The sequence below is a fragment of the Strix aluco genome, chromosome 29 (assembly GCF_031877795.1).
Source record: "Strix aluco isolate bStrAlu1 chromosome 29, bStrAlu1.hap1, whole genome shotgun sequence".
NCBI classification, from domain to species: Eukaryota; Metazoa; Chordata; class Aves; order Strigiformes; family Strigidae; genus Strix; species Strix aluco.
Genome location: NC_133959.1, coordinates 390,975 through 409,100, shown reverse-complemented (window position 1 = coordinate 409,100; position 18,126 = coordinate 390,975). Strand labels below are relative to the sequence as shown.

Sequence of the window (18,126 nt, the reverse complement as noted above, 5' to 3'; positions counted from 1 at the left end):
GCGACGGGCCATGGCCGCGGCGGCGACCGGCCCCGACGGCGCGGGCGGCCCGAGCGCGGGGCGAACCGGCGGGAGGGGCGGGGCGGGGCGGGGCGGGGCGGGGGGCGCGGCGGCCGATGGGCGGGGCGGGGCGTGGCCTCCCATTCATAAATCGGCGCCCCGACGGCTCTACTAGAGTCCCGTCCCCGATCTCTTGCTGGCGCTCGCGGGGCGCTGGGGCGGCGGCGCACGCTCCGGTCCCCGCCGGCTCCCACGGCTGGCGGGCAGCGCTGGGGGGGGCGCGGGGCTGCCGTGGCCCCGGGCCCGGGGGTTGATGCCCGCTTGCGGCCCGAGGAGCGCCGGGCTCGGGCCGGGCCCCGCCCCCCGGGCCCCGCTCCCGCCCCGCCCCCGCCCCGCCGGGCCGCCAGGGGCCGCTCCGCTCCGCTCCGCGCGGCCGGACTCCCGCTCCCGGCGTGCCCCGCGCGGCGCGCGCGCGCTGGGTCCCGCGGGCGGCAATGGCGGCGTAGCGCGGGGCGGCCATGGCGCTGCTGCGGCTGCGGGCGGCGCTGCTGGGCCCGGCCCGGCTGCGGGGCACCGGTGAGCGGCCGGGAGCGGGCGGCCGGGGGCCGGGCGGGGCGCCTGGACCGGGGAGGGGGCCTGAGGCCGTGGGGGCCTGAGGGAGTGGAGCGGGGGGGGGGTGTCCCTGGGGTCCCGCCCCTCACCCGCCGGTCGGAGCTGGGGCTGGGGGGTTCCGCAGGCCTGACGGCGGCCGCGGGGTCCCTGTGGTCCTGAGCACCCCCCAGGACAGAGCCGGGGGCTGTGAGGGTCTCGGAGCGTCGTGAGCCCGCTCCCCCCGGGGACAGCGATGGGGGCGCTGGGTGTCCCGGGGCGTTGTCATTCTCCAAGGGTAGAAATGGGGGTCTCGGGGGTCGTGTCCCCGTGCAGGACAGAGGCTGCCTGCTCTGGGGGCCTGTCACCCTGTGCAGCAGCGCTGGGGTTTGTGGTGTCCCTGGGGTCCTGCTCCCCCCAAGCGATCAGAGCCGCGGGGCGGGGGGTGTCCCTGTCCCTGCCAGCTGAGCTGACCCAAGGCGGCTCCGCGCTGCCCGGCTGGGCCCAGCCGCGGGGGGGGCCGGGCTCTGGGAGGTGTAAGGGGTGACGCCTTCTCTGACCTCCCGGTCTTTGTGCCTTCCCGCTGCAGGGATCCCATGGAGTGTTCTCAGGAACTACTCCTCTGCCAGCGCCAAGGAGAAGGAGAGGAGAAGTGCCATCTGCGAGAGGACGGAGCTGCTGGAAGGTGAGTCAGGGAGGGCTGGGAGAGATGCAGGGCTTTCCCTTGTTCCGTGTCCTGGGAGGTTTTCCAGTTTTCCCCTTCTGGGTAGCCATAAAGAAGATATTTGGGACTGTAAATACTTGTAGCCTGGGCAAGGATGTCGAGTTCCCCGTGGACTTGCTGGCCTCCCTGAGCAAGTTCTGTCCTGTCTTAAGGACCTGGAGGCCCACCCCACCCAGAGGGAGGGTTGAGTTGCTGTAAGACACAGGGTGGTCCCAAGGGACAGTAGAGGAGTCCCCTCCAGGGTGTGTGAGGCCCCGGCGGACTGACCTGGGACGTGCTCTGGCTTTGGGCTCCCTGCCCACATGAGCTGGGGCCTGAGGTCCTCGGAGGGAGCCCCCAGTGAAGTGACCGGACAAGTGCGAGCTGGTGCCTTTTCCCTTGCAGGGACGTTGTTGGGTTCCCTGGGACGTTGGGGTGGGCCACAGCGTGTGGGTGGGTCCCAGCAAGACAGTGGTCAAAGCAGCTGATTGCTGGGGGGGGCTGGCAAGAGGGGAGGAAGTCCTTGTGTGGACCCTCTCTTCCTGAGCGTGTTCCTGAGGCCCTGGGGTAGGACAGAACCTTCTGCCAAGCCTCGCGTCCCTTCACCTTCCCGGCTGTGTGTCCCGGCAGTGCTGAAAGCTCGAGTGAAGCAGCTCCAAGCCAGTAACATCCCGGAGGTGATGGTCAACAAAGTGGAGCTGGCCCCACTGGTGAATGACAAGTACCAGGACCCGCTGTGGAAAGGGGGGGCTCCCAGCCCCGCGGAGGAGCAGCCCGCTCCCAGGGAAAGGGGTGAGAGCCCAGCCCAGCCCAGCGGCTGGGTCGAGAAGTTGAAGAAGGAGGTGTGCACCCGGCAGCTGAAGGTGGAGAGCAAGTTAGCCATCGCTGCCTCCCAGCTGGCTGTGGAGGGCCAGGCCAAGGCCAAGACCAAGGCCAAAGCCAAAGCAAAGGGCAAGACAAAGGCCAAAGCTAAAGCCAATAAGAGCGTGAAGAAGCCAAAGGCTAAAGTGGATGCTGCCAGCATCTGGGGCCCCACTGGGTCCCGCAGCGTCTGTGCCCACAGGAAGCCCCGGGTGGCAGCGGTGAAGGAGGGAGCAAAGGCGCAGAGGCCTTGGAGGGCGCCGGAGGAGAAGGAGAGCAACCACCGCAAGATCCTGCAGCAGACGGTCCAGTCCAGCCTGGAATGCTTCCTGTTCTTGCAGCAGCCGGAGGAGGCTGAGACGTTCCTTCTCATGTACCACAACTCCCGTTCGAAGAGGCGCCTTTTGAACGTCGACGCCTACAACATCGTGATGCGCAGCTGGGCGAGGAAGGTACCGAGATGCTCTGGCTGTCAGGTCTTCTGGGTGGCCGAGGGGGGAGAGGGGCTGGCTCAGGAGGAAGAGCCCCGTGCCTGTAGAAGCAGCGGTTGTGGTTTTATCAGTGTTTGTCGCAGCTGCCTTCAGCAAGTGTTCGAGGGGGGCTTGACTCTGCTGAGAGGGCTGGAGCTGGTACGAGGCCACTGAATTGGGCCACTGATCCCTGTGCGGTGGCTTTGAGGGGAAGAAGGGGATGGGGCGGGGTAGACATGGCTAAACTGGAACAGGAGCAGAGGGGCGTGAAGCTGTGACCTGGGGCTGCTGGTGTCTGTGTCGCAGCCCCCTTCCCTTCTCGTCCGCAGGGCTGCTTGCAGCGCGTCCACCAGCTGTTTTCCATGCTGGTGTCCGCCGGCCTCCAGCCCAGCCTGGACTCGTACGCGGCGGCGCTGGAGTGCATGGGCCGGAGCCAGGTGCCCGCCAAAGCCATCCAGAGGTAACGTGGGGGCTCGGGGGAGGGAGGGGCTGTGCCCGCTGCGTGCGTGGCTACATGCGTCAACCCGCTTCTCGTGGCCGGGTTTGGGGGGGCAGAGCTCCTGCAGCCCTTCCCACCCCCAGCTGCTGGGGAGTTTGTCCCAGATCTCGCAGGGGAGGGAGGTGGAGGAGATGAGAACAACCTTGCTCTGGGCAGGGCTGCGTCTGCTCCCGCAGAGCTCGGAGCAGCGCCCTGGGCTGGCAGCAGCCTCTCTGCGGGCAGGTGCTCCTTGCTTTGCCCCCGCCCTGGACATCTCGTCGCTGCTTGGTAGGAATGGCTCCTCCATTCGCTTTTCCAGCAGCTCCGTGGAGTTTGCCCTGATGGGCTTGGCCAAACAGCTGGTTTTTGCAGGGCGCTCTGGAGGAGAGTGGTCAGGAGATTGAGATGAATTTCGTGGGGCGAATCAGTGTCAGACCCAACGTGAGGAGCTGAAGGAGCCCTGTGAGATCCCGGCAGGCTGGGTTGCGGGGCCTGGGTCCGGTGGCACAGGCAGCTGCTTTGCCAGAGGATGGAGGAAGCTTTCTGGTGCTCTGCTAGTGCTGCACGAACACCCTTGGATGGTTCAGGGCTTTGCGCTGGCCTCGTGTGTCCCTTGGCTGGCTCACAAGTTCTAGATGCCTCCGAGTGAAGATCTTCCAGTCAGCTGATGTAGAAGCGACTGGTGTTGACGTTCCTGCCTGGGTGTGTGGGTGTTGCAGCAGTACAGCAGCGCACACGTAGGGCTGTCTGTAGGCAGATGTTTATAGCACACCTGCACGGATTTGTCCACCCCCAGCCTTGCCAGGGTGTGTGTGTGTTTCCCCACAGCTGTTTCTGTTTGCTGTGTGCGGGGGTACGAGCTCTCGTTTCCCTTCCTCTCCTAAACGTGCTCCCCCAGCTGGACGCGGCGCGGCCGGGAGCGCTAAGCCTGTCTGGACTGTGCGAGATGGGGGTTGTTTCTCGCTCTGCTCCCAGACCACGGTGTCGCTTTGAGGGTGTAAGGTGGGAGTTCCTTGTTTTGACTGCGCTGCTGGGCGGTAGTTCTCAGGGAGAGGGGCTCTGCAGAGATGCAGGGCTGTTCACCGAACCTCCCGCCCGCTCCCAGACGTACCGAAGTGCAGCTGGGGCGCACGCGGCGGCAGTTGTGGCTCAGGGCGCTGTTTGTCACCGCTTGGGCTCTTGATGCTTCCCCAAAGCTGCCAGCGGCTCCCTCCTGCCCCTTTTACTTTCCATGGCTGCCAGGGCCTGGGCTGGGGCCTGGCTGGTGCCACTGTCCCCCGGCTCTGCCTGTTGTCCCTCCAGTGTCACCTGGTGCCCGCTGGGCCAGTCGGCAGCTGAGGCTCTGGGCCCTGCTATGCCCCGGAGCCCAGCTCCTGCCCGGCAGAGCCAGGAGGTTGTGGGCCCGCAGCATCCTCAGTGGGGCTGGGGATGGGGAGATCTTGGCGTGTGCAGGGGGTTGTGGTCCCCGGCAGCCATGGGGGCTGCAGGGAAGAGCTTCCTCACAGGCGCTGCTCGGGCTGTTCCTGCTGCCCTGCAAGCTACGCTCCTGGGCCCTGGCCCCCAGCTCGGTGCATGAACTGCAGCCCCCTGCCCCTCTGCCGGGCTGGGACCAGCCCCGGGGGTTCCCTTCTGCCGCCTGGGGCTGGAGGGGAGAGCAGGGTTATGTGAAGTGGAGGAACCTGCCTCTCTCTGCTCAGCCTCACAGCGGCAGCCGAGCTCGGTCTCCCCACCCGAGTGTGAAGGGGAAAGCTGCCGGCTCAGCTCAGCAGAGGTGCGGGAGGGCGATAACCTGAGGCGGGTGACCTTGTCAGGCTGGGCCCTGCTCCCGGGGCAGCTCCCACCTCCGGAGAGCTGTGCGGGGCAGGGAGAGCATCCGCCTGCCCAACACTCGTGCTCTCGTGGACTGAGGCATCTGCCTTCTGGGCGTTTCCTGGTTTTGCCCGTTTCTGGGGCCGGGCAGACACCAGCATGGTCGGGCACAAGTTGCTGCACGGCTTTTGGTGGAGGCTCCGTGGAGTGGCTTTGAGGCACGTGCCGGAGCAGGGAGGAGGCATCCCAGGGCAAGTGTGTGGAGCACATCCTGCTCCCCAGGGCTGTCAGAGTCTTTCCAACGAGAGTGAGAGGCTGCACCCTCCTGCAGCTGCCCTGGCATGAAGGTGGCACAGGGAGGCCCCATCGGCCCTCCTGGAATGGCCTGGAGCCGTGTATCAGTGTCCTGCCCTGTGCTCAGAGCTGGGTCTTGGTGGGTGCCAGCCCCCAAGCCCTGCTTCAGGAGAGGGTTTTGCTTTTGTGGCTGCCAGGGACTGGGGGGGGTGTGTGGGGGGGTGGCTCTTTGTCCTGTAGTGTGTCTCACGGGGGCCTGGGTGATGCTGTTGAGGCCACAAGTGAGGGAGGAGAAGCCTGATACTGTCAAGGCTCTTGAATCCTCCGAAGGGGTCACCCCTATCCATCTCCATCCTCAGTCTTCTCTTTAAAACTTTTTTCCGTGCCTCATTATGTGCTGATTTCTGTGCAATGCACGCAGTCCCCTGTGAAAGGTCAAGCCTGTCTTATTTGCCCTTCCTCAGATGTGTGAAGCAGCTGAAGAACGATGGCTTCGTTGTGGACGAGCTCTTCCAAAAGTGCCTGTTTGAGGAAGATGAGAAGGAGAAGGTGCTGAGAGCCATCAGGATCGTCCAGCCCAAGTACCAGCTGCCCCCTCCACCCCGCCCCAAGATCTGCAAGTCTTCTCTGCTCCGGGCCTTCTACTCCAGAGTAAGCCCCATCTCGGGGGTGTGTCTGCAGCTCGGAGGGGTGTTGGAGCTGGCCAGGCGGCGCTCGCGGGTGTCCTCGGGTCCAGCCCAGGACTGTAATATGGGAAGAACTTTTTAGCCCAGTCTCTGCTCAATAGCCCACACAAATCGTCAGGCAGCTCCGTGTGCTGAGGAAGTGAACAGCCTTATTGACAGAGGAGCTGGGGGCTGGCGGGGGGCTGGAGATGGGCTTCATATGCTGGAGGGGCTGCCTGGGGGGGAGCTTGCCCACGACCCAGGAACAGAGCAGGAGAGGCCGGTTACCCTGGGGTTTGCCAGCCAGAGAGCTCAGCCCTCTGGATGCAGAGGTCCCAGAAAGGTGCCTTCAGCAGGACTCGCAGCACGTGCCTCTCGCAGGGGAGCCAGCAGAACGAGCGCGTCTTCTCTGGCTTTTGGCACTTAATGTCTTGCTCTTGTTGCAGAAGACGACGATGCCGTACCCCAAGCTGGATTTCTCTGTGCAGGAGTTGCAGGAGCGCTTTCAGCAGCAGCTGGAGATGGAGCTGGACAACACCGTAACCATCGAGTCGGTGGAGTCAACCAAACCTCTGACCCCGCAAGCCATTAAAGCGGTAAAGTCTGGGGGGAAGGAGCTCAGGGAGTCTGGGGGGAAGGGGGGCGGTTCAGCCGTTGGGACCTGGGGGGAGATGCAGGGCTTGGTGGCCTAAAGAGGGGGCAGCTCCCTGGGGACACTCTCACCACAGCGTTACTGTCTTGCTTCCGTTTCTGTGCAGCGCGAGCTGCTGGCCACCCTTCGATCCCAGTGGCATGACTCCATCCTCCGGGCCCTGCAGAAGTCGAAGCACAACATGTCCAAGCTCCCGATGGCATCGGGGTACAACATTCTCTACCCCTACCTGTGCCTGCTGCCGGACGAGGAGTACGTGGCCATCATGATGCAGGTAGGACCCTGCCCCATCCTCGCATTGCTGCAAAGCACCGATGTCCCGCTCAGGCCAGCAGAATCAGAACATGAGCCTCAAAGTTTGCCCAGGTTATCAGGTGCAGGCTCTGTCTGCTCCCTGTGCTGAGCAGCCAGGGAAGCCCCTGCTCTGTCCTGGCCATGTTTCCTTCCTCATCTGTTCAGCGTCACGGGGATCGGCACCTTTCTATGCTCCCAGCACAGGGGCTTCAACTCCAACTTTGTGTCTCTGCTCCATCCTTCTGTTCCTCCCTCCTTCAGACCCTCTTTGCCTTCCCCTTTCTCAGGTCCTCAACACCCTCTCTCCACAAGGAGAGTCCCTGGCTGTCCTGGCCCGGGACCTGGGCTCCAAAGTCTACAACCGATACGTCACCCAGAGGAAGCTGCGCAGCCGCCAGCTGGAGAAGGTGCAGGAGGTCTACAAGGGCTACATCGGTCTGCTGGCCAGGGACAGCCGGGTAGGTGTGCCGGGGGGCGCAGGGGCCCGCGGGGAGCCAAGCGACAGAGCTGAGGTGGGACGAGGCTGTTTGTCTGTCCACCTCCTTGCCGGGGCCAGGCTCTGGGAACCTGCTGCTGCAGAGGCCCCCCCAGAACCGCAAGGCCCCATCTGGTGCTTGGCAGGCCCCTGCCCTGTGGCAACAGGCAGGTCAGTTCTGGCACAGCAGCGGGTGTTTCTGAGCTGAGAGATGTTAAATTGGCAGTTGATCCCTCAGAGCCAGGCATCCCACGCGGGAGAGCTCTGGGGCTTGGGGGGGTGCGCTTGGGAGGGGAAGAGGGGCCAAGGGCACTGATCTGGGCAGCTTGTTCCCAGAGCTGTGTGGGGGGAGGCAGGTCTGCAGGAGGGGCAGGATGGTGCGGGGCCAGGGTGTCAGCCCAGGGACGTGGCTGGAGGAAGGGCTTTGCAGCGCCACTGTCCTGGCCACCAGCAGACGCACGTTCTTGCTGTTGAGCTTCCCCCAGCCACGCCTTCCCCAAATACCCCTGCCAGGGACACCGAGCCGGGAAGGTCCTCAGAGCCACGTTCCAGGAGACAGATCCCCCCAGCAAACCCTGGGGAGCAGCAGGGTGGCCCCTCCAGCTGACCCACTTTTCTCCTTCCACCTCCCAGCCCCACGAGTACTTGCCGCGGGAATACTGGGAGAAGCTGGTGGTGGAAGCCGGCTTTGGGCCTTCCCTGAACCTGAAGGACTGCAGCTGGCCGTACGTGATCCTCATGCGCCTGGGCATGCACCTGCTGGAGCTGCTGGTGCAGGCTGTCAGGGTGCCCAGGAACATCCTCAATCCCCGCCTGGAGCCCCGGCTCATCCCTGTCCTCTACCACATCTACTCCTTCCGCAGCACCTGGCAGGTGAGCCTCGTCCAGGGGGCTCTGGGGCTGCGCAGGTCCCCTCTTCATCAGAACCAGACCCTTGTCCCTCCCTGCTGCCTTTCCTGCGCAGGGACGCTTTGAGGAGCCCCTGGTTCTGTGCAGACAGTGTCCGTCCTTAGTGTGATCACACGCTCTTCCAGACTCCAGCCCTGATCCTCTGCTGATTCTCCTCTCCAGGTCGGGCTGATAAAGCCCCATCCCATCTTCTCCCAGCTTGTGTCGAACGCTGCAGAGACCACGCTGACCTTTAACTCCTCTGTCATACCGATGCTGTGCCCGCCGGTGCCCTGGACCTCCCCCCATTTTGGTGCCTTTGTCCTGAATGACACCAAGCTGATGCGCTTTGTGGACGGGGCCGTCCAGCACCAGCTGCTCCTGGAGCAGTGTCCTCCGGTCAACCTCCACCCCGTGCTCGATGCCCTCAACCAGCTGGGCAACTGCGCCTGGAAGATCAACCAGCCTGTGCTGGATATCATCATCTCCATCTTCAACGACAAAGGCAACGAGAAGCTGGACATCCCGCCCCCTGTCTCGGAGGCCCCCAGGCCTCCTGCTGCTCCCGGCAATTCCGCCACCGGCAACAAGTCCCACAAGCAGGAGCTGCTGCTGTGCAAGAAGAAGGCGGCTGAAATGCACAGCTTGCGCATGGACGCGCTCTACAAGCTCTCCATCGCCAACTACGTCAGGGACAAGGTGTTCTGGTTTCCCCACAACATGGACTTCCGAGGCAGGACTTACCCTTGCCCACCTTATTTCAACCACCTCGGTAACGACGTCACCCGGGCCATCCTGCTTTTCGCAGAGGGAAGGCCGCTGGGGCCCAAGGGCCTTGACTGGCTGAAGATCCACCTCATCAACCTCACGGGGCTGAAGAAGAAGAACGCCTTGAGGGAGCGGCTGGAGTACGCCAACGAAATCATGGAGGAGATCCTGGATTCGGCCGACCGCCCGCTGACGGTAGGTGGGGAACAGCTGGCAGCGCTCTGCTCGCTCCTGGGGTGCAGTGGTGGGACGCAGGGGAATAGCACCGGCTCTGGGAGCCTGCAGCTGCCCCCGGGCAGGCTGGGAGGTTCCCCCTCAGTGACCCAACTGAAAAGCAAAAGCAGGGAAGTTCCTCTGTTGGAGTCCAAATAGAAATTGTCCAAGTACGCCAAGGAAAAAGGGTCGGTGTCATCGTTCGTTTCAGAGGAGACTTAACCATTCCTCTTACTTAGCACAGCTTCTAGAATGTAAAACAAAATGGAAATCGGATCGATTTTGAAACAAAAACATTTTGAAAGAGAACACTTTGAGAGGAAAGAGGGAAACAAAGCATTGCAGAGTTTCCTAAATAACGTTTCTCTCTGAAAGCGCAATGAAATATTAGGGAAGTGGAGGCATGTGGGGGCAGGTGCCTTGCCCAGTGTATCCGGCCATTGCTTGGGGTGCCCCAAGAGCACTGGCTGCTCCTGCCAGCCTGTGCCTTCCTGTTCCAGGGCAGGAAGTGGTGGATGAACACCGACGAGCCCTGGCAAGCCTTGGCCTGCTGTATGGAAATCGCCAAAGCCTCGAGGTCCCCGGATCCAGCAGCCTACGTCTCTCACTTCCCAGTTCACCAGGTGGGAGCCCGACGGATCTGCATGGCCCGTGTGGCGGAGCTGGGGAGGAAGACGGGCAGGGCCAGGAGCTCGGGGCAGGGCAGGAGCATCCAGGACTCCAGGGCTGTATTTACTGTGCCGCGTGGCCAGGCTTTCTTGAGAATGGGAGCGCAGTCTGCGGGCGTCTTGGCTTGAGAACTCCAGTAGTTTGCTGCTGCGTGCAGCCGTTAACGAGCCAGTACAGTCTAGTGCTGCTTTGCTTCCTTTGACCGGAGCGGAGCCTGTCTGGGGGATCGCGGTCAGCTGCCTGCGGGGCGCGAGCCAGGGCAGCCTCACCTTCCCCAGCCGCGGGATCGGGGCTGGAAGTCGTCCCAGCCCTGCCTGGGGGAGCCGTGGCCTGGTGAAGGCAGCACCTGCCCGGCTGAAGCGCTCGGGGCTGCGCTGAGGCGTCGGGGGCCTTTGCTCCGCTCCCATCCCGAGGCTGAAGCTGAGCAGCTCCGCAGGAGTGAAGGGTGGGAGGGCTGGACCCCTGGAGAAGGGCAGGGGGACAGAGCCGATCTGACCCCGCGTTCAGTGACGTGGCTGTCACCACACGCCCTGTCCCTGCTCGGTCCCAGATGTGCCCACGCTCCGAGCGGGGCAGGCGCAGTCTCTGGAGGCATCTGTCCTCCCGGTAGCCAGGCGGCTGCGCCCAGTAGCCAGCGTTCAGCCCTTTCTCCCTGCCACGCCCCAGCAAATCTGCGCTCTCTCTATATCCCAGCTACCTCTCTGTGCCCATAAACCTCCTCGCTGCATGGGAGACAATGATTAATTGTTTTCCTGGTGAGAGGGGTTTGCTCATTTATCTCATTAGAAGATCAGATGGCCATAATGAAGTGGGGGGGGGGGGGGGAGAACGGGGGTGTATTCTGCCAGTAGCGATGGTCTGGAATATGTATGAGACAGTCTAAACTGATCCTGTTATGACAACAGAAGATCAAGAGAGCGGTGGGGGCGTGGGGAGGGTGCCGTTAATGAAATCCAAGCAGGGACGGCTTTTGGAGGGCACCCGAGTCTCTGCACCTGAGTCATCGGCGCTTGCTTAACGCAGGCAGCTCCTCTGCTGGCAGCGCTGCCGGAGCTGGCGGCTCGACTTGCTGCACTGCAGGGTGTGAGGAGGAGAGGGGGGTCAGTCCTGCCGGCAGCTCCAGGCTCCCTTCGAGCCGGCAGGGCCCCCGCGCAGGAGCAGGGGGTCGGTCCGAAGCAGCAGCACATCTGGCGCTGGCTGGGGAGCGCCAGGACCTTCCCACACCATCGCTCGGGGCATGTCTCACCCAGGCTGGTGCTGGTGCCGGGAGGGCTGTCGGGCAGCTGCTGTGGCAGATGGGTCGGCGTGGCCCTAGCCCTGGCTTTGGGAAGGGCCGGGTCGGGGCTGGTTTCTGTCAGAGGGTGTTTTCGTCAGCCCCGGAGCGGAGGCGGCGCGGCCAGCTGCATCCGAGTCAGCTCTGGCTGCCCAGTGGCCTTCGGCTCAGCTGCTCTTCCCACCGCCGAGCCCGCTCCTGGGCTCTCTGAGGCTGTTTTGACTGCTGGCTCTGGGGGCTTCTTCTAGCATCCAGACAGATTTGTTTTTTTCCAAATTTTCTGGTTTTCAGTGTTTCCACAGAGCTCTGATGTCTTTGAAAATTCATGGAGGGGGCAGTGTGATGTGAAGTTTTCTTTTTTTAAACCTCATAGGCAGCAGTAGTTAGTGATGAGACCCAGACAGGAAAACTGGCCAGAAGGAAAACGGAAACTGGTGTGGCCCTGGCCGCTGCTGGGAGATCGGCTGCAAACCTGTCTGGAGTGGGGGGGAAATGGCCATAACCTCTGAGCCAAGTGCCGGCGCTCTGGGCGGGGCGGACGAGCTGGGCTCTGTCCACACGCGAACGCCTTGTCCCCGCTGCTCTCCCCGCACGCAGGACGGCTCTTGCAATGGTCTGCAGCACTACGCGGCGCTCGGCCGGGACCTTATTGGCGCCGTGTCCGTCAACCTGATGCCCTGCGGCGTCCCCCAGGATGTCTACAGCGCGGTGGCCCAGCAGGTGAGGCACAGCGGGCACAGCACCTCCGGGACCCGCCTCCCCCCTTGCCCGCGTGTTGCACGGGGTCGCTCCAGCTCCCAGGGAGAAGGGTCGGAGTAAGACCAGTGTGCTGGGAAAGCCCGAGCTGGTCAGAGGTGGGGGGTCTCTCCCTCCCCCAACAGGAACCACTGCTGCAGCGGGGATCTGACTGGAGATCTCGCCTCACAGAGGTAGCTGTGAGAAATCCACTGGGATTCCTGCTGTCTGCACTTCTGAATGAAGTCTGGGAGAAGTAGGGTAGGGAGGTGGAAGAGAGCAGAGGGTGTTTCTCATCTCTTGGTCACAGCTGGCTGGCCCACAGGTTGTGGGATTTTCTTTGGGCTGGGTAGGAAGGAGGAAGGAGAGGTTCAGCCCTTGGCACTGCAGCGAAGTCTTCAGTTTCCTTGGCAAGACGCGCTGTGAAGCGAGCCTGCTGGGAGTGCTGCGAGCTGCCAGCCCCGCTCCGCTGGCACTGCACCCCTGGCGCTGCCTTCTAGGCCTCGGCACGTTTTACCCGGGCGGGAGGAGCACGCAGAGGGTTTGCTTAGTTATCGCTGGGGTGGCAGAGGCAGGAGAACCCGAGTCCTGAGCCACAGTCCCAGGGCCATGTCCTTGTGGTGGTGCCGGACAGGTGACACTTGTGACAAGTGACACTGCTGAGGCAGCAGTAGAAAGCTCGGGTCCTGCGGACGCGGTTACCTCTGAGGTCTGGATGCCTCTTGATCCCTTCAGCAGATGATCTCTTAACCAGGGCTGGCGGAGGTGGGCTGCAGAGTTTCTGGTGGGGGCTCAAGCCAGGCAGTGCCCAGCTGGGGGGTTCTCATGGTCCCCCTGAAGCTCCCGGCCAGGGAGGGGGGCTTGGGCCAGCACAGCTCACGGCGGGGCTGAGCTCCCGAGCGCTCTCCTCCTCAGGTGGAGGAGTTTCGGAAGAAGGATGCTGAGCAGGGGGTGAAGGTGGCCCAGGTGCTGCAGGGCTTCATCAGCCGCAAGGTGGTGAAGCAGACGGTGATGACGGTGGTGTACGGCGTCACGCGCTACGGCGGGCGGCTGCAGATGGAGAAGCGTCTCAAGGAGATCGAGTTCCCTGAGGTAACGCGCCTGCCCTGCCCTCCCCAGCGTGTCTCCTCCGCGTTCAGCCCCTGGTGGGAGAGGTGCCTGCGCTGCCCTTCCTCTGGGTTTCCTTCCTGCCTTGCTTCCTCCCTACCCCCAAACCTCGCCAGCAGAGGGGTGTGCAGGACTGAGCCCCCCGCGCCTGTGCCGAGCAGGAGCTGTCTGCCTGCGCTTGTGGCTGGGGAGGGACTCTCCAGGTGGGACTCCTCACCCTCCCTGGGCCCAGCTTGGTGGCACAACAGCCTCAGCGGGTGTTTCAGGTGCAAAGGCAGGTTTGTGGCTGCACTATTCCCTCTGGAAGTGGCCCTTGTCTCTAGCAGAGCTCTTGGAGGCTTGTTCCTCCCGACACCTGTTTCTTGTTGTGTGACCCCACTGAGAGACAGCCCTTGCTGAGGGTGGCGTGCTGGGGGTGTTCCTGCTGCCTGTTACATTCCTGGGGCCGACGAGGCAGCGAGAGCCTCCTGTTCGTCCGGGGATGTTGCGCAGAGATCGGCCTGTCCTTGGACAAGGAGCCCTGTGAAATGCTGATCTGGGCCTCCCTCCATCGCACCCCGCAGCCGCCTGCGCCAGCTCCAGGCTCACGCAGCCCGTGACAGAGGCAGCGCCGGGGAGCAGCGAGGTGCTCTGGTGCTTTACCCCAGGACCCCTCACTTTGCCCCTTGACCCCTCGCTCTGCCTCTGCTCTGCAGGAATACTTGTGGGAAGCATCTCACTACCTGGTAAAGCAGGTGTTCAACGGCATCAAGGAGATGTTCTCAGCGACTCGAGACATCCAGGTAAGGTGCCTGTTGCCTCTTATCCCTCTCTGCCTTTTCTTCTTCCCTGGCCCGCCCGTGCGTAGACCAGGGGCTGCTCCATGGCAGGAGATGGTGGTTCTGGCCCAGAGAGGATCCTCCTGTCCCAGCCCAAAGGTGTGGGATTGTGCCTGGTACCGGGCCAGACTGTCCCAGCAGCAGGAGTCGGGGTCGCCTGCGAGGGGATGGGGTCTCCCAGCCACCCCCACTAACTCCAGCCACTCTCTTTCCCGCTTCCCTCCGCAGAACTGGCTGACGGAGAGCGCCAAGCTCATCGCCCAGTCGGGACAGACGGTGGAGTGGGTCACGCCGCTGGGTCTCCCCATCGTGCAGCCCTACTACCGCTCCAAGCCCACTGTGGTAAGTAGCTGGTGTGCAGGACCCCTCTGCCCCTCCCCAGCCGTGGTGGGAAGCAGGGAGAGCGCAGCTGGGCTTCGAGGCAGCGAGCTAAAGCCCAGCGGGTTGGCATCCTCTGCGGGTGAGCCTGCAAAGCAGGTAGGACTGTGTGTGCAGGCGCATCCTCCGGCCTCGTCGCTCCCGGCAGAGACGGGAGCGTGTGGGTGGGCTGCTGAGGAAGCTCTGCTGCTCCCGTCCCACTCAGGCAGCTGGGGCACGGGCCCGTTCCCGCGCCGGGGAGCCTTCCTCGGGGCTCGCGTGATTCAGTCTCGCTGCTCTCGCCTCCCACGCGCTGCTGCGCTGACTCACAGCTCCACAGCCCGTCTCGTCCCCGCAGCCGCTCACCTCCACAAGCCCTTCTCGTGGCCCTCGCGGGGGTGAATCAGCGCGTCGCTGGAAAGGGGCGAAGGGTGCCGGCCAGCACCCTCAGGAGGGGCAGCGGGCAGGGTGTCACTGAGCAGCGCCCGCTGCCGTGGTGACTGGGGTGCTCGGGGAGGTCCCTGCCCAGGCCCTTATTGCAGCCGGGGACGCTCCTGGCAGAGCAGCTCGCGGTCGGTGCCGTCCCCTCTCCGGCAGCGCAGGGCAGGGCCCTGTGACAGCTGATCCCTTCCTCTCTCCCCGCAGCTGAATTGCAGTATGCAGACCTTGACTGTGAAAACCTTCAATGGCAACCAGTAAGTACGAGACCATGGTCTCCCTGAGCTGTCCCCAGCCTGTGCTCTGGGGACAAAGCCTTCCCATGGGTGGAACTGGCTGGAGGAACCCTCTGGGTTTCGGCTGGTGCTGGCTCTGTGCTGGCGGGCTCCCCTCCGGCCCTGGAAGTGCCCCAGCTCCTCCCGCCTCCCACCCTGTGCTGCAGGAAGCCCGACACGGTGAAGCAGAAGAACGCCTTCCCACCCAACTTCATCCACTCCCTGGACTCCACGCACATGATGCTCACGGCTCTGCACTGCCTCAGGTCGGCAGCGGGCAGCCGGGCTCCTCCCTGCTGGGGGCGTTCGGGGTTCCTGGCAGATGGGGGGGTGAGGGGAGGCGCTGGCGTTGGCCACCACGCTCTGAAGATCTGGGGGCACCGGGCGGGGTGTGTGTGTGTGTCCCAGCATGGTCCCGGCGAGGTCTGCATGAGGCGGGGGCCAGCGCAGAGAGGGGGCTCTCGGTACCAATGGCACCTTCTGCCGCCCCCAGACAGGGTCTGACCTTCGTCTCGGTCCACGATTGCTACTGGACTCACGCGCTCACCGTGGATGTCATGAACCAGGTACAAGTGTCCTGACGAGAGCAGGGATCTTGCTGATCTGTCCTCTGGGCACTTGCCAGCCCTTGCCTGCCCTGGGCTTTGCTCCAGAGCCTGATTTATTTACCTGGGCGCGGTGAGCCTGGGGTGCTTGCTGGTGGCTGCAGCTGATGTCCTGGTGCTGTAGCCCCCTCTCCTCCCACCCTTCAGGGAGTGTCTGTGGGAGAATCTGCCCGTAAATCAGCGCTAAACCCAGCGCCTGGCAGCATCGTTGCCTCTGTCCTGCCCTGGGCCCTTCCCCTGAAGTGCTGCCAGAGCTGTTGTAGAGTTGATTGATAAACAGGAGTCAGCCTCTGCCTCCCCCCTCCCCAGGCTGATTCCCTTCCCCCTTGTCTAGCAGCCCCCCCTGCCCCCCCGTGCCCTTCCCTGCCCCTCACCTCTGTCTCGGCTGATGAAGCACTGAGGGGAAGGAGGGGAAAACGCCTCTTAACTCACCATTGCTCCCTGGATCAGATCTGTCGGCAGCAATTCGTGGCTCTGCACAGCGAGAAGATCCTGCAGGATCTGTCCAAGTTCATGGTGGAGAAGTACTGCAGGTACCCCTGGTCTGCTGGCGAACCCCCCCGTGCTCCCTGCCCGCAGCCCTTCCCTCTCCCAGGGTGGTTGTGCCCAGATTCTCACGGGTTGTGAGCTGGGGGTTGCTCTGGAGGGAAGCTGTTCTTCCTTCCTCACTGATGCCCAAATTACCTTGGACCTCGGGGTGAAAAACGAGGTGTCTGCATCCTTTTGGTACAGAACTGGAGTAGGATTTGGTGCTCAAATGCGTTGGGGGTGCCTAGGGTTCCCCGCTGTGAATGGGGCAGGAGGGAGCGGTGAAGGCACCTGCTGGGTTGGTGTGTGGCCCCCGTTACCCCCCCAGAGACCAGCCCAGTCCTGGGCAGCGTCTGCAGCCACCTTGGCACCTGCCTGGGGCTGCTGTGTCTGGGGCTGAGCCCCTGCTCCGGGTGCTGCAGGGCGGATGGTGTGTTCTGGGAGAGCTGAATCCTTTTGTCAGGGGGAGCAGAGGAGGGTGCACCTTCTCCCGGAGCTCCCACGCTGATTTGCTTTCCTTCTGGTTCATCCAGCCCTGACAGAGAGATGAGAGCCCTCTGGCAGAGTAAACTGATGGAGCAGCTGTCGAATGTCCCCAAGACAGGTAGGAGCAGCGGCCCGGAGCTCTTTGGAGATGAGGGGAGGGAGGTGGGGAGCGGCCCCCAGCATCGCTGAGCTGATGTGTCCGGAGCTGGACACGGTGGGGGTCTGGCTGTCCCTGGGATGGGGTTTTGCTGCCTGTGCAGGACGGCAGAGGCGGGGGGCAGCACCTTCAGAGGTTCCCCTGCAGCTCCCTGGGAGCCGTCCCTGCCTCCCCAGGATGCCCCAGCCCAGCCGAGCTCCTCTCCCATCTGCTTCCAGCCAGAGGCCTCTGTCTGGAGAGGGGAGGTGATTGCCAGGATCTTCATAATACACATACAATGGGATTAAGGCAATTACTTTAACTCCTCCTAATCTCTCGGCCCGGCCTCTGCCAGACCATCTGCCTGACCTTTGGAGCAGGCCCCTGCTCCCTGGCTCTTGGGCAGCGCCGCGCTTGGCCCCAGCGGCAGCACGAGCTGGGGATGGCTCGTTCCCTCTCGTCCTCCCCTCCCTTGCTGTTGTTGCTCTTCTGTCTTGCTCTTCCTACCACCCTCCCAGATAAATTTGGAGGGACATCAGTTCCTGGAAGACCACAACGCTCCCTCTGTGCTGGCCCAGCCTGTGTCGGGCGCTGAGCTGCAGCCGTTCTCGGCAGGAAGCTGAAGCAGAGCCCGGCGCAGCTTCTCTCCTCTGACCTCTCCTCTCCCTCGCTTCCCCCAGGCACGTTCAACCTGAAGCGAGTGATGAATTCCACCTATTTCTTCAGCTGAGCCCCGGCAGCCCAGCGGGGCCCCCAACTACCTCGGGCTGCTGCTGTGGGCACTGGCCCGCGAGCTCCTGCGTCTCATGGGGAAAGTGGGTACGGCCGCCAGCCCAGCAAGACACTGGGGCAAACTGGGAGGGCGCAGGAGGAGCGGCGAGGGGGTGGGGGGAGCTGTGTTCCTGCACTGTTTGCTGTTGCTGCCCCTGTCCCAGGCAAGGGGGGGCTGCAGCCCTCTGGTGGGTTGAAGGGGTGACGGTGGATGGGGCAAGGTGCCGGAGCTGGTCCTGGGCTGCTGGTCCTGGGCTGCCATCCCCCCGTCCCTCCCCCCAGTGCCCACCCTGATCATCGGCCTCCTGCACCACCGGGCCTCCGTGCAGCTCCTGACTCTCAGCTCCAGGGATCGCTTTTGCTTCTGCTCACTGAGTCTCAGGCAGGGAAAACCACTAACACAGGGTGGAGGTGTATGATACTGTAAATAAAACGTTTTTTGAAATACTAACTGGGAACTGAGTCCTCCTCAGCTAAGCCTGGGACAAGGCCTGGGCTCCTACCCCCCTCCTGGGGACCTGGGACTGGTTTCACCCCCCTGCTGCTGTTTTGCTGACAAAAGGTGTCACATTCTGGAACTGCTTTTGCAGCAGAAACAGAGACAAAACTGAGGGGCCGGTGCAGCTGCAGTGGGAGTGGGGGTGGCTGCAGCTGGTGGCCCCACCGCACCCCCAGGGGCCCTTCCAGGCCCCCGCTCCCCTCCTTTGGGTGGAAATCCTGCGGCTGGGGCTCACCTGAGCCCTGTGCCCACCCGCCTCCAGCGCCCAGCC

The 18,126-nt window shown here is 63.5% G+C and overlaps 1 protein-coding gene across 2 annotated transcripts; it reads left to right on the top strand.

The window, feature by feature from the left end:
• The first annotated feature begins 488 nt into the window (after positions 1-488).
• Positions 489-17,807, top strand: POLRMT (RNA polymerase mitochondrial). 2 transcript variants are annotated; one of them, XM_074808586.1, is made up of 21 exons: positions 489-576; positions 1,178-1,273; positions 1,922-2,604; positions 2,952-3,082; positions 5,668-5,854; positions 6,318-6,464; positions 6,627-6,794; positions 7,102-7,272; positions 7,923-8,162; positions 8,361-9,140; positions 9,659-9,781; positions 11,698-11,820; positions 12,751-12,927; positions 13,638-13,724; positions 13,989-14,102; positions 14,763-14,812; positions 14,998-15,096; positions 15,324-15,396; positions 15,886-15,968; positions 16,497-16,567; positions 17,266-17,807. In XM_074808586.1, the coding sequence occupies exons 1-21, from the start codon at positions 519-521 to the stop codon at positions 17,313-17,315; spliced, it is 3,711 nt and encodes a 1,236-aa protein (XP_074664687.1). In that variant the 5' UTR covers positions 489-518; the 3' UTR covers positions 17,316-17,807. The 2 variants fall into 2 exon arrangements, with proteins under 2 accessions (XP_074664687.1, XP_074664686.1); XM_074808585.1 differs by having other exon boundaries at positions 6,315-6,464.
• Positions 17,808-18,126: the final 319 nt, after the last annotated feature.

Bases quoted from the DNA above. Each gene is read 5' to 3' on its own strand.
- POLRMT (XM_074808585.1), top strand. From the start codon at position 519: ATGGCGCTGCTGCGGCTGCGGGCGGCGCTGCTGGGCCCGGCCCGGCTG. The intron at 1,274-1,921 runs GTGAGTCAGGGA...GTGTCCCGGCAG, and splicing joins GAGGACGGAGCTGCTGGAAG to TGCTGAAAGCTCGAGTGAAG. The intron at 15,969-16,496 runs GTACCCCTGGTC...TGGTTCATCCAG, and splicing joins ATGGTGGAGAAGTACTGCAG to CCCTGACAGAGAGATGAGAG.